The sequence below is a fragment of the Bufo gargarizans genome, chromosome 3, assembly GCF_014858855.1.
Source record: "Bufo gargarizans isolate SCDJY-AF-19 chromosome 3, ASM1485885v1, whole genome shotgun sequence".
Taxonomy (NCBI): domain Eukaryota; kingdom Metazoa; phylum Chordata; class Amphibia; order Anura; family Bufonidae; genus Bufo; species Bufo gargarizans.
The window spans coordinates 201414882-201432088 of record NC_058082.1 but is presented as its reverse complement, the minus strand read 5'-3'; the positions used below and the strand labels follow the sequence as shown (position 1 = coordinate 201432088).

The 17207-nt window shown below is 42.8% G+C and overlaps 1 protein-coding gene across 4 annotated transcripts in view; it reads left to right on the top strand.

The window, feature by feature from the left end:
* The window catches only part of GABRG3 (gamma-aminobutyric acid type A receptor subunit gamma3), a 1148957-nt gene that overhangs the window by 865768 nt on the left and 265982 nt on the right, over window positions 1-17207 (top strand). For all 4 annotated transcript variants that reach the window (XM_044286710.1, XM_044286709.1, XM_044286712.1 and 1 more), the window contains exon 6: window positions 4519-4656. In XM_044286710.1, coding sequence (XP_044142645.1) covers window positions 4519-4656 — 138 coding nt within the window. The remainder of the gene's footprint in view (window positions 1-4518; window positions 4657-17207) is intronic.

The window sequence follows — 17207 nt, the reverse complement described above, 5'->3', positions numbered from 1 at the left end:
CCTGCACTGGAGCGTGATAGGAAGATGCGCGAGTACAAGCGCACGTTGGTAGACGCGCTACTGAGAGCATTCCCAAATGTCACAGGGGAACAAGTGGAAGCCCAAGGCCAAGGCAGAGGAGGAGCAAGAGGTCGCCAAGGCAGCTGTGTCACGGCCAGCTCCTCTGAGGGCAGGGTTAGCATGGCAGAGATGTGGAAAACTTTTGTCAACACGCCACAGCTAACTGCACCACCACCTGATACGCAACGTGTTAGCAGGAGGCAACATTTCACTAACATGGTGGAACAGTACGTGTGCACACCCCTCCACGTACTGACTGATGGTTCGGCCCCATTCAACTTCTGGGTCTCTAAATTGTCCACGTGGCCAGAGCTAGCCTTTTATGCCTTGGAGGTGCTGGCCTGCCCGGCAGCCAGCGTTTTGTCTGAACGTGTATTCAGCACGGCAGGGGGCGTCATTACAGACAAACGCAGCCGCCTGTCTACAGCCAATGTGGACAAGCTGACGTTCATAAAAATGAACCAGGCATGGATCCCACAGGACCTGTCCGTCCCTTGTCCAGATTAGACATTAACTACCTCCCCATAACCATATATTATTGGACTCCAGGGCACTTCCTCATTCAATCCTATTTTTATTTTCATTTTACCATTATATTGCGATGCTACCCAAAGTTGAATGAACCTCTCCTCTGCCTGTGTGCTAGGCCTAAATATATGCCAATGGACTGTTGCAGTGGTGGCTGACATGAAGCCTGATTCTCTGCTATGACATGCAGACTAATTCTCTGCTGACATGAAGCCAGATTGTCTGTTACGGGACCTCTCTCCTCTGCCTGGGTGCTGGGCCTAAATTTATGACAATGGACTGTTGCAGTGGTGGCTGACGTGAAGCCTGATTCTCTGCTATGACATGCAGACTGATTCTCTGCTGACATGAAGCCAGATCGTCTGTTACGGGACCTCTCTGCTCTGCCTGTGTGCTAGGCCTAAATATATGCCAATGGACTGTTGCAGTGGTGGGTGACGTGAAGCCTCATTCTCTGCTATGACATGCAGACTGATTCTCTGCTGTCATGAAGCCAGATTGTCTGTTACGGGACCTCTCTGCTCTGCCTGTGTGCTAGGCCTAAATATATGCCAATGGACTGTTGCAGTGGTGGGTGACGTGAAGCCTCATTCTCTGCTATGACATGCAGACTGATTCTCTGCTGACATGAAGCCAGATTGTCTGTTACGGGACCTCTCTGCTCTGCCTGTGTGCTAGGCCTAAATATATGCCAATGGACTGTTGCAGTGGTGGGTGACGTGAAGCCTCATTCTCTGCTATGACATGCAGACTGATTCTCTGCTGACATGAAGCCAGATTGTCTGTTACGGGACCTCTCTGCTCTGCCTGTGTGCTAGGCCTAAATATATGCCAATGGACTGTTGCAGTGGTGGGTGACGTGAAGCCTCATTCTCTGCTATGACATGCAGACTGATTCTCTGCTGACATGAAGCCAGATTCTCTGTTACGGGACCTCTCTCCTCTGCCTGTGTGTGTGCTGGGCCTAAATATATGCCAATGGACTGTTGCAGTGGTGGCTGACGTGAAGCCTCATTCTCTGCTATGACATGCAGACTGATTCTCTGCTGACATGAAGCCAGATTCTCTGTTACGGGACCTCTCTCCTCTGCCTGTGTGCTAGGCCTAAATATATGCCAATGGACTGTTGCAGTGGTGGCTGACGTGAAGCCTCATTCTCTGCTATGACATGCAGACTAATTCTCTGCTGACATGAAGACAGATTCTCTGTTACGGGACCTCTCTCCTCTGCCTGGGTGCCGGGGCCTAAATATCTGAGAATGGACTGTTCCAGTGGTGGGTGACGGGAAGCCAGATTCTCTGCTATGGAACCTCTCTCCAATTGATTTTGGTTAATTTTTATTTATTTAATTTTTATTTTAATTAATTTCCCTATCCACATTTGTTTGCAGGGGATTTACCTACATGTTGCTGCCTTTTGCAGCCCTCTAGCCCTTTCCTGGGCTGTTTTACAGCCGTTTTAGTGCCGAAAAGTTCGGGTCCCCATTGACTTCAATGGGGTTCGGGTTCGGGACGAAGTTCGGATCGGGTTCGGATCCCGAACCCGAACATTTCCGGGATGTTCGGCCGAACTTCTCGAACCCGAACATCCAGGTGTTCGCTCAACTCTAATAATAATATCTTTAATATCTGCCATCATGCTCCATACTGTATGGCTGCTGCCGTACCAGCACCACACTTGCTACTCATTGCTGCTAATCCCCTACTGCCACCACTATTGGGGCCCATGCACATGACTGTAAGCATCCATGAGCATATTGCAGACAGAAAACAGCTACCCATGAATGGGTCCATGATCCGTCAGGTGTGAACAAAGATTGGACTTCACCTGTCATTTGCTGAGCAGAGGCACAGATCGGAGAAGCCCATGTAAGCACTACTAAGTGCTTCCGTGGGCTTTCTGGTCTGCACCTCCACACCGCAAAAAGATAGAACACCTTTGGCTGTATATTGTGGATTGTGGACCAATTCAAATCAATGGGTCTGCATCTCCTGTCCACAGCACAGGGACTGAGCCATTACGCTCATGTGCTTGGGCCCTTAACACTTCACATCTGTCATTACTACTACTCCTAAACAGCCTATATATTTCCTTGTCTGTTCCATGCTAGAAAAGATGCAAAGATTCGTAAAAATTAACAAAAAAGTATTTCCCTAAAAATTCCTAGTAAGCTAGAGTTATATAATGATTTTCAGGGCAATTGGAGCAACTTTGGTTTGGGTAGAACTGATGTGGGTTTGAACTGAACTTTTTGAAAAATTTGGCAAAGCTGAAACAAACTAAATCTCAAAAGATTCTCTCATCTCAACAACCCACACAAAAAACAAAAAACAAAAAAAAAACTGTCAGAATTGTTGGTTGTGTAAAAAAGTGTTTCAAAGTTATTAACACATAAAATGACACATGTCAAATTTGAAAAGTGGGGCTTCATTCTTAAAGGGAATCTGTCACCAGTGACCTCCCTACAGACAGCATTTTAATAAGATGAACTACAGTTATGTGTCTATGCAAACAGTTTGATAGGGATGTTGTATGTGGCAGAATCACTTTAAAGCCAAAATAGACTTCTTCCTTAAGGGGTTAAAGAGAATTTGTCAACTATATTTCTTTCTTCTAATTGAAACCAGAGAATGTATTGTTTTTTACTTTCTAATTTTATTTTCTATGTTAGTTTATGGGAGCAACTATCTTTCTTGAGTTGTTCTTTTAGAGATATGCTTTGCAGCACCCATGGTCCCTAGACACAGTACACTAGAGAGGACTCATTAACATCTATTAGGAAGTTTTCTAGGCATGCTCTGTGACCTGTACAGAGGTAATTGAACAAGGAGGAAGTAGATAAACTATGACCGTCAACTGTTGTGAATTACATATCTTGTGTTATCTAGATGGAAATGCTATATTTCATTTTAATCCTGCCTGCGATAAGAATGAGATTCTACAGTTTGCATATTTAAAAAACAAAAAGCTACCGTTTGAAAACAAAATTATGTTTTACATTTTCTTTGGACAGTTTTCCCAAAATAACAAATGAAAATGAAACAAACAGTTCCAAAAATTATTTTGAAAGCATTTTGAAACCATCACGTGCGCTAACTTTGGAAATAGTGTCTGGTGGTCATTAAGGCCTTTTCAGGCCTGGTGTCACAACCAGACAGCTGAGAAGGTCTGACAGAAGCCTTTCAGAACCTCCTCCTTGAGTTTTCTTTGTTTTGAATTTCAGTTCCTCATCTCGTTAGCCTCTCTCAGCTGTCATGTAGTTGGACTGAGTGCATCCCTTTAAATTCCTCCCCATAATGCATTAGTGTGCGGCTTATACAACTTCCTGGAGTGTGTGTGCATGCTGATCCTATTTTCCAGCCTTCTACAAGATAAGTGCTGTACATTTATTTGTGATTTTCTGTTTGCTGGATCCCAGGTGACCCTGACTCTCTCCGTGTCTAGTGTAGGGAGCCGGTGGTCGTGTCCCCTCACTATTGTAGGGTGTTCAGGTGGTATATAGTCGAGGTACGTGGATATGCGATCATCCACCATTGGGATTTTTGCATAGGCTGAGCAGACAGGGAGAGTGCCAGGTCTTATGCAGGGGTCTCCCTTTTGTTCCTTAGTTTTGGATCCAGTGAGTCATATATTCATTTTGCATTGTCTTGTTTCCTGTACACCTTCCGTGACACCTGGTTATTAAAGGGCTAATTTATACCTTGTTTATTTTAAAGTCAACTAGTCTGTGTTCCCTGAACTATATTCCCAGATTATTTAGATTAATTATTTGGCATATACTAATATGTATTATATTCCATTGCTTTTATGTAGAACCGTTTGTGTAATGTTCCCTGTAATAGAAAATGTATAAAATTTGTATTACGACAAGTAAACAAAATATGTTCCCCACTTCATTAATAAAGAAAACATTTTTTGTTTGTTGACAGATGGTTATCCAAAAGAGGAGATGGTTTACCGATGGAGGAAAAACTCAGTAGAAGCAGCAAATCAGAAATCATGGAGGCTTTATCAATTTGATTTTATGGGCCTCAGGAATACTAGTGAAATTGTGCAAACAACAGCAGGTAAGAAGTAATTTAATATATGTTAAAAGTATATATATGCTGGACTACTAAAGTGTTGCTAAGAATAAAGCTGCTGTGTTTATTCCCATGTTGTCCTAATTACGTGTGTGCCAACTCAGCATATTCCCCTGAGTTTTTCATTCTAAACTTAATTATGCTTATGATAAATCAATGTCTGATAGTAAACCAGCATACAGTAGGCTGAGGGGATCATTATAAAGTATGAGTTAGAAAACACGAATATCATTAGGAACGTAGAAATATTATTTCAATATATATTCCATGCTGCCTGGGTCTTGCTCAGGAGTCGTGTGTTCAGAAGTGTTGAAAAAGAAGATGCTCAGCTAGCACTTTTTTGGGAAAAGAAATGGCTATTCATTAATAATTACATGTTTTTTATCTGGTTTATAAGATACAGTAACTTGAAGAAGCCTGGAAAATTCTCCCTTTAATTGGGAGCAGCAGCAGTACAGTTTGGATCTGGAAACGGTAGGGTAATAGTGGCATGTGTCAGCAATAGTAGCAGCAGCAGTAACAGCACAACAGATAAGACAGCAGATGTATGAGTGACTGTTTAGAGGTAGTAGCAATGACGGCTGTGTGGTAGTAGCGGTAAGGGTAATCTAAATAGCAGTAGAGGGATTAGCAGCTGTGGTGCTGGCAGGCAAGAAGATAGTGAAAGTGGCATTATGGCGGCAGCAACTGCCATACGATACTAAATATTATGGTAGGCCGTCAGACACCGTCAGCAGCCATACGATATGGAACATGATGGTAGACAGGGAACAATGGAAGAAGCAGTAGTGGCAAGATGGGATACAGCAAGGGTTGATCTATTCATTGGCCTCAACCAGAGGTGTGTGAAAATCCTCACTGATCCATGCCTCGTTCATTTTGACAAAAGTGATGTATTGTGCACTGGTGGAGGACAACTTTGTCTGTTTGGGTGTTATAATGCCACTTACCACGCTGAAAACCCTCTCCGAGATGACACTGGTGGCTGGGCAGAACAGCACAGATAAAACATACTGGCACAGTTAATTGTTTCAGTCTGCCTGGAGTCAGGGAACATGGTATATTTTGTCACAGAGACATTTTTAAGTTGTCTTTGTCACTTAGGAGTGATGAGGTAGTGGTGTGGGCCGGAACATCGAGCCTGACAAATTTTATTATTTTTACACATGAAAACATGGGTAAAAGAGGAGAGTAAAAACTGCTTCAGTCAGCAGCTAGTCTAGTTTTTACTCCATGTGCAAGGACTGCCAGCGACGCGCCTGCGCCCCATCATAAATTAGGTGCTTTCTATACCAGCTGGTGGGGAAAAAAATACCAGCTAAAAACATTGGTCTTTGTAAATGACCCCAATATGTTTTCAAACACCAAATTTGCCTACAATACAAATTTTGAAACAGCATTTGGCACAGTTTACTAGCTGATACCTGGAATGCAATGGAATTAGAACTGTGAAATTGATGTCAAAGGGTTTTGCTTTCCTTTCCCATCCATGGTCTCTCTCTCTCTCTCTGTTGAAAAATACTCCAAAATTTAATCTCAAGAAATACGGATTCTAACAAATCTCTCTTTTTTTTAAATTCAGCTCACATCTTAAATCTAAAGCATCAATTCTTACGGGTGGGGGCAGTCTGAGTGTGCATGTCTCCCGGGTATGAGCTTTCTGAGCATGCATGTCTCCTAAATGTGGGCTGTCTGAGCATGCAGGTTTCCTGGGTATGGTTTGGAGCATGCATGTCTTCTAGGTGTGTGCTATTTTAACATGCATGTCTCCCGGGTGTGAGTAATCCAAGTGTGCATGTCTCCAGGGTGTGGGCCATGCAAGTGTGCATGTCTCCTGAATATGGGCCATCCGAGTGTGCATGTCTTCTGTGTGTGGGCTGTCTAAGCGTGCACGTCTCCTGGGTGTGGGCTGTCCAAGCATAAATGTGTGTGCTTTCATAGAGTGCATATGTCCCAGGTCTGGGCTATCCGATTTTACGGGTGTCCCAACATGGCAAGTCTGTGTTATGGTAAGTATTTTGTGTATCACACAGGTCTAGGGTTCAAATCCCAACAGAGACCAAGTTTTTTTGTATAATAAAAGCCTATGTCATAAGTAAACCTTTTGAGGTTCATTTCAGGTTCATGGAATTGTTAAAAAAAAAACTTGGTTCAAACCCAAACAGAGCTAGTGTGAGACAGAGCTCCTAGTATGTTACTCTGGGTTTCTTGGCAATATATATGCGTTGTCTGGGGGTACTCTTTCTCATTATGGAGAGCACCTAGTATGTGTAGTACATATGCAAAGTATTGAAGGCCAGGCAATGCCCCTTTGGGTTTCTGATTAAGATATAAAAATTACCTTTCCTAAGCCTATCTGATGCAGCCAGATGTACAGGTGAAACTCCAAAAATTAGAATATCGTGCAAAAGTCCATTTATTTCAGTAATTCAAATTAAAAGGAATTGCATTAATGCGGCTTAAAATTAGAATTTTGTGAAAAGGTTCAATATCCTAGGCTCAAAGTGTCACACTCCAGGCAGCTAATAATCCATATCTCCTGAGCAAAGGGTACCTCAAAATTGTGACTTTGGGGGTTTCATAAGCTATAAGCCATAATCATCCAAGTTATAACAAAGGCTTGAAATATCTCGCTTTGCATGTAATGAGTCTATCTCATATGTTAGTTTTACCTTTTAAGTTGTATTACTGAAATAAATGAACTTTGCACGATATTCTAATTTTTCGAGTTTTATCTGTAAGAGGTACTAATTTTCTTATATTTTTCCCCAAACCCAGAGAAATGTTGACTCGGGATACTCGGCAAGGCCTCTTAGGCAGCTGAGGGCAGCTTTTTGGCAGAGCAGATAGACTCAGCAGTTCTAGTTGAGAGACCTTGGGGGGACCTCTGGCTGGGTACTATTTATATTTTGGAGACCACTTAACATATAATGGCTATTGTAGGCTAGGCAATGCTCCTATCAGTTTCTGGGGAAAAGATATGCAAATTAGTGTGTCTAACAGCTTGCATCTGAAAGGATGGCTTTATTTTTTTTGTCAGGAATGCTTATTTGCATAGCTTTGGGTGTTTGGTAAAAATATTCAAATTAGTTTTTCTGACCAAAAAGTATAAGAACAGCAATTTCTTCTCATGCCAACTTATGTTAGACATGCTAATGTGCTTATATATTTTCCCAGAAACCAAGAAAAACACTGCCTAGCCTACAATAGTCATCACATACTATATGTTAACTAGTCTCCATAACAGAAATAGCAGTAATAGGCCTTGTAATATATTACTAGGTCTAGAAGCCTTTTATAGGCTCTGGCTTACTACTGCTAAGGAACTCCTTCACTGACCTCAGCAAGCATGAGATGTTCCTGCCTGGAAAGTGTGTGCTTCCAGGTTTTTTAGAGATGTCATGGTCACATTTGACTATGGTATCTGAGGGGTAAATGTATTTGATTGGCGTTATTTACATTAGCTCTGGATGTTTAATGTATTAACAGCAGGCAATCAGTGGCTATGGTGCTTGTCTTGCTCTGGAGCCATTTTCATAGACTGGGTAAAAACAAATATATTTGCCCTAGTGAAGTACATGCAGAATTAGTGTTTATCGCAAATATTCTAATCACAAATTTTTATCATGAATATCGTGACTTAGAGAATTTGCGAAGATGTAGAATATAGTGCTGTATATTCGTAATTGCGAATATTCTAGATTTCTTTTTATTCAGTAACCTCCCTTCTTGCTTGTGGGCCAATGAGAAGGCTGCAATATCTTTGTCATAGCTTAGCAATATACCTAGCAAACAATAGGAAAATGGCCTACCCATTTACTATATAGGAAACTCCCCAGCAGCCATTTTCTGCTGTTTTTTTGCAGTTCTTAGAGAGAGAGAGAGCAGTGTCATCTGGATCCTATTCCTTATCCAATTACAGTAGATAGTTAGCTCATATATATAATACAGATAGTTAGTGGGAGATGTAGGTGTGTAGTCAGTGTAGGTTAGATAGTGATATAGTGAAGCTTATTATATATATATATATATATATATATATATATATATATATATATATTAGTGTCGAGCGCGAACCACATCCCCAGCACATCATATGCAAAATTACATGATGCTATTAGAAAGTACAACTTGTCCTGCAAAAAACAATCCCTCATACGGCTATGTGAATGAAAAAAGTTATGGCTCTGGGAAAGTGGGGAGTGAAAAAATTAAACTGCAAAAACTGAAAATTTGAGGGTCCTCTAAAAGTTAAGGCACAATTTTTGGAATTTTTATTTTATTTTAAATTTTAAAAAGCATAACAAATGCTGTGTTTTTAACAGGCTATTTGTTAACACTGTCAACCATACATTTACCCATAGCCAAATATGTCATTGTCACTCTTGCATAATTTACTATTGCTGTCTGTGCATTAAAGAACTTGAAAGGAGGGGTAAGGAATAAAAATAAAAAAAATGAAAAAAATCTAAAAAATCTTAAAAAATAAAATTTGAGAGAAAGACAAGAGAGAAAAAAATAGAGTCCTATGAGGCCTTTGAGTGGCATAAGCCAGTTTTCGGCAATTTAGAGTACTTTTGATTTGGGTAGAATTGATTGAGACTTGAGTAGAATTTCCAAAAATTCCCTTTTCTTTACTGCATTCTTAACATTATTTAGGAAAATGTATCAGTATAAATGCAAAAACTGATGAACTCTATATAAAGGTTATGAGTATAAAACTGAATCTCTGCCCCTAGAGACGTAATATCCAGATATATTCTGACTGAAATAGACTGGCTGAAGTTTGAGTTATTTTAAGGAAATCTATAACCAGCGACCTTCTTGTAAAACTGATTAAGTCACTTTTGATGATTTGTTTATCTCAGCATCGTATAACACTTCACAACATTATTATTGCTTACTTCATTACAGAAATATTTGGCAGTGTAATGACCACATGCCAATAATATTCAAACTTTCCTCATTGTCCTCAGGCAGCACATAGTGGATTATTCTGTCCCCCATCCCCAACCTAGGATCAGCCCAGCCAAAATACTAAATTAAGTAACTAAAAATGTGCATAATTCATTTCTGGTGCTATATGAAACATCTCTCTCAGCTTGCACGTTTTATTTTATCCTCATTGTGTTAGGTGAAGGTTTTGTGTCCTGGACTCCCGAACTGCCAAACTTTTTTTTCATTTGTTTCTAGTTTTGTTTTTTGTTTTTAATTAGATTTTGCCAGTTTTAAGGCATATAGTTCACCAGGGTTCTCTGTCATCAAGTTCAGACCGTGCACTACTGTTGGTTTCTTGGATTTTATTTTTCTTACCTCACGTTCAGACTACATCAGAGGCGTTGCTAGATTAAAACATTCTAGGCCTGGGCCCCTGATGTTTTGTCCCAGGCCTCGAATGTCCTGCCTGCCTGCTAGATACAACTGTATTGCCATCCTCAGGTCGGTAATACCATTGAATCTAATGCACTGTTGGAGCTGAAGGACCTGTGGTGACATCACAGGACATGTGACCAGCAAAACATGCAGTGGTCGAGAAGGACTTGCATGATGTCACCATGAAAAGACTAGTGCAGAGGAGGATGGCAATGAAGAGAAGAAGCTGTGGTGATGCATGCTATATAAGTAGAGGTAAGTGAAGGGAGAGACAGAGCAATGCTGTGCGTTGTGATTATTTAACTGGGACTGAAGTGAGTGATGTTATTTACATGGAATTGTATGTTGAAAGGGGCTGGGATAGGGTGATGTTATTTACATGGCACTGTATGTTGGAGGTGGCTGTGGGAGGGAGTGATGTTATTTACACTCGCCTAAAGAATTATTAGGAACACCGGTTCTATTTCTCATGAATGCGATTATCTAGTCAACCAATCACATTGCAGTTGCTTTAATGCATGTAGGGTTGGGGCCCTGGTCAAGACAATTTCTTGAACTCCAAACTGAATGTCAGAATGGGAAAGAAAGGTGATTTAAGCAATTTTGAGCGTGGCATGGTTGTTGGTGCCAGATGGGCCGGTCTGAGTATTTCACAATCTGCTCAGTTACTGGGATTTTCACGCACAACCATTTCTAGGGTTTACAAAGAATGGTGTGAAAAGGGAAAAACATCCAGTATGCGGCAGTCCTGCCTTGTTGATGCTAGAGGTCAGAGGAGAATGGTCCGACTGATTCAAGCTGATAGAAGAGCAACGTTGACAAAGCATTTGTGAAGCCACAACACGCACAACCTTGAGGCGGATGGGCTACAACAGCAGAAGACCCCACCGGGTACCACTCATCTCCACTACAAATAGGAAAAAGAGGCTACAATGTGCACGAGCTCACCAAAATTGGACTGTTGAAGACTGGAAAAATGTTGCCTGGTCTGAGTCTCGATTTCTGTTGAGACATTCAAATGGTAGAGTCCAAATTTGGCGTAAACAGAATGAGAAAATGTATCCATCATGCCTTGTTACCACTGTGCAGGCTGGTGGTGGTGGTGTAATGGTGTGGGGGATGTTTTCTGGGCATACTTTAGGCCCCTTAGTGCCAATTGGCCATCGTTTAAATGCCACGGGCTACCTGAGCATTGTTTCTGACCATGTCCATCCCTTCATGACCACCATGTACCCATCCTCTGATGGCTACTTCCAGCAGGATAATGCACCATGTCACAAAGCTCGAATCATTTCAAATTGGTTTCTTGAACATGACAATGAGTTCACTGTACTAAAATGGCCCCCACAGTCACCAGATCTCAACCCAATAGAGCATCTTTGGGATGTGGTGGAACGGGAGCTTCGTGCCCTGGATGTGTATCCCTCAAATCTCCATCAACTGCAAGATGCTATCCTATCAATATGGGCCAACATTTGTAAAGAATGCTATCAGCACCTTGTTGAATCTATGCCACGTAAAATTAAGGCAGTTCTGAAGGCAAAAGGGGGTCCAACACCGCATTAATATGGTGTTCCTAATAATTCTTTAGGTAAGTGTATATGGGACTGTATGTTGATGGCGGCTGTGGGAAGGAGTGATGTTATTTACATGGGACTGAATGTTGAGGGGGTGATGTTTTTTACATGGGACTGTATGTTCAAGGTGGCTGGTGGGGGGAATGATGTTATTTACATGGTACTGAATGTTGAGGGGTGATGTTTACATGGGATTGCATGTTGGAGGCGGCTGGGGAGGAGGTGATGTTATTTACATGGGACTGTATATTGGAGGGGCTGGAGAGATGGTGTGATGTTATTTACATGGGACTCTGTGGTGGAGGGAAGAAAATAGTCTTATTTACATAGGACTGTATGTTGGAGGGGCGGAAGGGAGGAGAGTGATGTTATTTGCATAGGACTGTATTTTGGAGGGGCAGATAAATGGTGTAATGTTATTTGCATGGGACTGTATGGTGGAGGGAGGAATATAACTACAGGGGGCACTGCAAATCCAGGGGACATTATAGGCATTCTTATTACTACTGGGGGGGGCTCTATAGATCTGCCTTATTTCTAATAAAAGCACTATGGGAGCCTTATTACTACTGAGTGGTCTGTGAGGGAATTTTTAATACTGGAGGGCTCCTCTACTAATGGGGGCACTTTTGGGGAGCATTATCACAGTTGGGGGCACTGTAGGGGACATTATTACTAATGAGGGAATTACTATTATTGGGAATATGTGGAGAACTATTACTATGGGGACACTGATATTTCTTCAGGATAGTATTTGGGGGTATTGGGGAGCACAACGAGCAGCAGGAATACACTGTGGGGACTCCAGGTTGGGGGATGATGATAGAAAAGTGAGGAAGCTAAGATGCCCATGTCTTACACTCTGCAGAGATGAGGCGTGGCTGAAAGAAGTTGTACAGACAAAATGGAGAAGATGATGACAGAGAAGATCTACATCGGAGGAGACGTCAAATGGGAAGCCCTGGATGTGAGAGGTATGTGCTGCTGTATAGCAAGTACAGCAAAATGCGGTGTCTGGAGGGAGGAGGGGAGAGACCTAGAGAATTGGGCAATATTCATTGGGGCTTGGGCAATAGATCTTTTGAGACTAGTGTTGATCAAGCTCCAAAGTGCTTGGGTGCTCCGGCCGAACACCTCAGGATGCTTGGGTGCTCTACCGAGCACCCTAAATCAATGGAAGTCAACGGGAGAACCTGAACATTAAACCAGGCACCCCATGTTCTGAAGAGGGGAGAGTGTCTGGTTCATAGAAAAAGGTCAGAAATTGAAGCAAACACCACCAAAATGGTTCGGGAACAGCATGGGGAGGATGTCTTGGACTTCCAGGTCACTGCTGGGAACGATGTTGTCCGAGGAGTACGCCACTTTTAAAGACTGACAATAATGCGCCCAAAACAGAAGTTAAAATTGATTTTAGCGAATAAATTGTTAGGAAACATTCTTTCATATTTATTTGCAAAAGGCACTCCGACACAACCTGTATATCACATTGTGGTACAATTGTTGAGTTAGTGGAACCCCTAGATTCATAAAGCCTATGCACTAAGTCAAAGGGCTGCCAAAAATTACAAGTAACCGGCACTACATTACACCCTTTGTTACACATAAAGGAGGGCATCAAACACGCCCTTTAAACATTATGATTGATTGCCTGCTGGTAACCCTCAAAAACATTAAGAGCAAGGGTCTACTGCTCTGACCATCTAAAACATTAGAGACGAAGGCCTTCTGATGAGCTGAACCTCTAAATCATTAAATCATTAGGGGTGAGGTTCTGCTGGTGAGCTGACCCTGTAAAACATTATATGTGAGGGCTTGCAGGTGAGCTAACCCTCTAAAACATATGTGATGGACTGCAGATGAGCTGTCCCTGTAAAAGATTGTAGGTGAGGGCCTGCAGATGAGCTGACCCTGTAAAAGATTATATGTGAGGGCCTGCAGGTGAGCTGACCCTGTAAAAGATTGTAGGTGAAGGCCTGGAGCTGAGCTGACCCTGTAAAACATTATATGTGAGGGCCTGCAGGTGAGCTGAGCCTCTAAAATATTGTAGGTAAGGAACTGCAGGTGAGATGACCGTGTAAAACATTATATGCAAGGGCCTGCAGGTGAGCTAACCCTGTGAAACATTGCATATAAGGGCCTATAGGTGAGCTGACCCTGTAAAAGATAGTAAGTGAGGGCCTGCAGGTTAGCTAACCCTATAAAACATTATATGCGAAGCCCTGCAGGTGAGCTGACCCTGTAAAAGATGATATGAGAGGGCCTGCAAGTGAGCTAACCGTGTAAAAGATTGTAGGCGAGGACCTGCAGGTGAGCTGACCCTATAAAACATTATATGCGAGGTCCTGCAGGTGAGCTGACCCTGTAAAAGATTGTAGGTGAGGGCCTATAGGGGATCTGGCCCTGTAAAACATTATATGCAAGGGCTTACAGGTGAACTGAGCCTTTAAAAGATTGTAGGTGAGGGCCTGCATGGGAGCTGACCCTGTAAAACATTATATGAGAGGGCCTATAGGTGAGCTGACCCTGTAAAATATTATATGTGATGGCCTATAGGTGATCTGACCCTGTAAAAAATTGTAGGTGAAGGCCTGAAGGTGAGCTGACCCTGTAAAACATTATATGCGAGAGCATACTGTGAGCTGACCCTGTTAACGATTCTATGCGAGGGCCTGTAGGTTAGTTGACACTGTAAACGATTGTAAGTGAGGGCCTACAGGTGAGCTGACCCTGTAAAACATTGTATGCAAGGGCCTACAGGTGAGCTGACCCTGTAAAAGATTATATGCGAGTGCCTGTAGCTTAGTTGACCCTGTAAAAGATTGTAGGCGAGGGCCTGCAGGTGAGCTGACCCTGTAAAACATTATATGCGAGGGCCTATAGATGAGCTGACCCTGTAAAACATTATATGTGACAGCCTATAGGTGATATAACCCTGTAAAATATTGTAGGTGAGGACCTGTAGGTGAGCTGACTCTGTAAAACATTATAGGCGAGGGCCTACAGGTGAGCTGACATTTTAAAAGATTATATGTGAGGGCATGCAGGTGAGCTGACCCTATAAAATATTTTAGGTGAGGGCCTGCAGGTGAGCTGACCCTGTAAAACATTGTATGCGAGGGCTTATAGGTGATGTGACCCTATAAAAAAATGTAGGTGAGGGCCTGTAGGTGAGCTGACCCTGTAAAACATTATATGCGAGAGCCTATAGGTGAGCTAACCCAGTAAAAGATTATATGTGAGGGCCTGCAGGTGAGTTGAACCTATAAAAGATTGAAGATAAGGGCCTGCATGTGAGTTGACCCTGTAAAACATTGTATGCGAGGGCTTATAGGTGATGTGACCCTATAAAAAAATGTAGGTGAGGGCCTGTAGGTGAGCTGACCCTGTAAAACATTATATGCGAGAGCCTATAGGTGAGCTAACCCAGTAAAAGATTATATGTGAGGGCCTGCAGGTGAGCTGACCCTATAAAACATTATATGCAAGGGCCTGTAGGTGAGCTGACCCTGAAAAACATTATATGCGAGGGCCTGCAGGTAAGCTGACCCTAAAAAGATTGTAGATGAGGGCCTGTAGATGAGCTCACCAGGTAAAACATTATATGTGAGGGCGTATAGGTGAGCTGAACCTGTAAAAGATTGTAGGTGAGGGCCTGTAGGTGAGCTGACCCTGTAAAACATTATATGCGAGGGCCTGCAGGTGAGCGGACCCTATAAAACATTATATACAAGGGCCTACAGGTGACCTGACCCTGAAAAAGATTATATGCGAGGGCTTATAGGTGATGTGACCCTATAAAAAAATGTAGGTGAGGGCCTGTAGGTGAGCTGACCCTGTAAAACATTATATGCAAGAGCCTATAGGTGAGCTAACCCAGTAAAAGATTATATGTGAGGGCCTGCAGGTGAGTTGACCCTATAAAAGATTGTAGATAAGGGCCTGCATGTGAGTTGACCCTGTAAAACATTGTATGTAAGGGCCTATGGGTGAGCTGACCCTGTAAAAGATTGTAAGTGAGGGTCTGCAGATGAGCTGACCCTGTAAAACATTATATGCAAGGGCCTGCAGGTGAGCTGACCCTATAAAACATTATATGCGAGGGCCTGTAGGTGAGCTGACCCTGTAAAACATTATATGCAAGGGCCTGCAGGTAAGCTGACCCTAAAAAGATTGTAGATGAGGGCCTGTAGGTGATCTCACCCTGTAAAACATTATATGTGAGGGCGTATAGGTGAGCTGAACCTGTAAAAGATTGTAGATGTGGGCCTGCAGGTGAGCTGAGTCTGTAAAAGATTGTAGGTGAGGGCCTGTAGGTGAGCTGACCCTGCAAAATATTATATACAAGGGCCTGCAGGTGAGCGAACCCTATAAAACATTATATGCAAGGGCCTACAGGTGAGCTGACCCTGCAAAACATTATATGCGAGGGCCTACAGGTGAGTTGACCCTATAGAAGATTGCACATCCCTGTGATAGCGACAATCCATTTGAATGTCTGCCTTATCTACTTTCAATGTTCTTTTCTGCACCTACCATGGTGATCACGGGTAACGGGGAATCAGGGTTCGATGCCAGAGAGGGAGACTAAAAAACTGCTACCACATCCAAGGGAGATCAGTGGCTGAAATCTGATTGGCTGTTGTTACCTTGCCCCTTTTTTTCCGAATTGTGAACCACCCAGAGAGGGTGTGTAAAGATATTAAAGCATAAGCATCCAAGGAAGGCAGCAGGCACGCGGGAATTACCCACTCCCGACTCAGGATGGTAGTGACGATAAATACAAGAGGCCCTGTTATTAAGTACACTTTTCGTTAACGAGGATCTATTGAAGGGCAAGTCTGGTGCCAACAGCCAACTTGCTCCCGGATTCCACATCATTCACCCAGTGTGCCATCATGGTGAGGATTGTGTTGACCAGACTCTTAGCTACTGAGAATGGACTTGTAGGTGAGGGCCTGCTGACACTTTGTTGACTCTAGATAACTATTAGACTATCACACATCCCCGTGACAGCGACAATCCATTTGGATGTCTGCCCTATCAACTTTGGAGCAATTTTTCAACAAGGACCTTCTGGTATAGCACCGTTTTCCTTGTCCTCTCCACCAGAGGAATTAGAGATGAGAAGTTCTCTTTGTAGCGGGGATCGAGAAGGGTGAACAACCAGTAATCCGTGTTGTCTAAAATGTGTATAACGCGCGGGTCGTGGCAAAGGCAGCCTAACATGAAGTCAGTCATGTATGCCAGAGTACCAACTTGCAAGACTTCGCTGTCGCCATCAGAAGGTGAGCTGACCCTGTAAAATATTTTAGGTGAGGGCCTGCAGGTGAGCTGACCCTGTAAAACATTGTATGCAAGGGCCAGCAGGTGAGTTGACCCTGTGAAACAATATATGCTAGGGCTTAAAGGTGATGTGACCCTATAAAAAAATGTAGGTGAGGGCCTGTAGGTGAGCTGACCCTGTAAAACATTATATGCGAGGGCCTATAGGTGAGCTAACCCAGTAAAAGATTATATGTGAGGGTCTGCAGGTGAGTTGACCCTATAAAAGATTGTAGGTCAGGGCCTGCATGTAAGCTGACC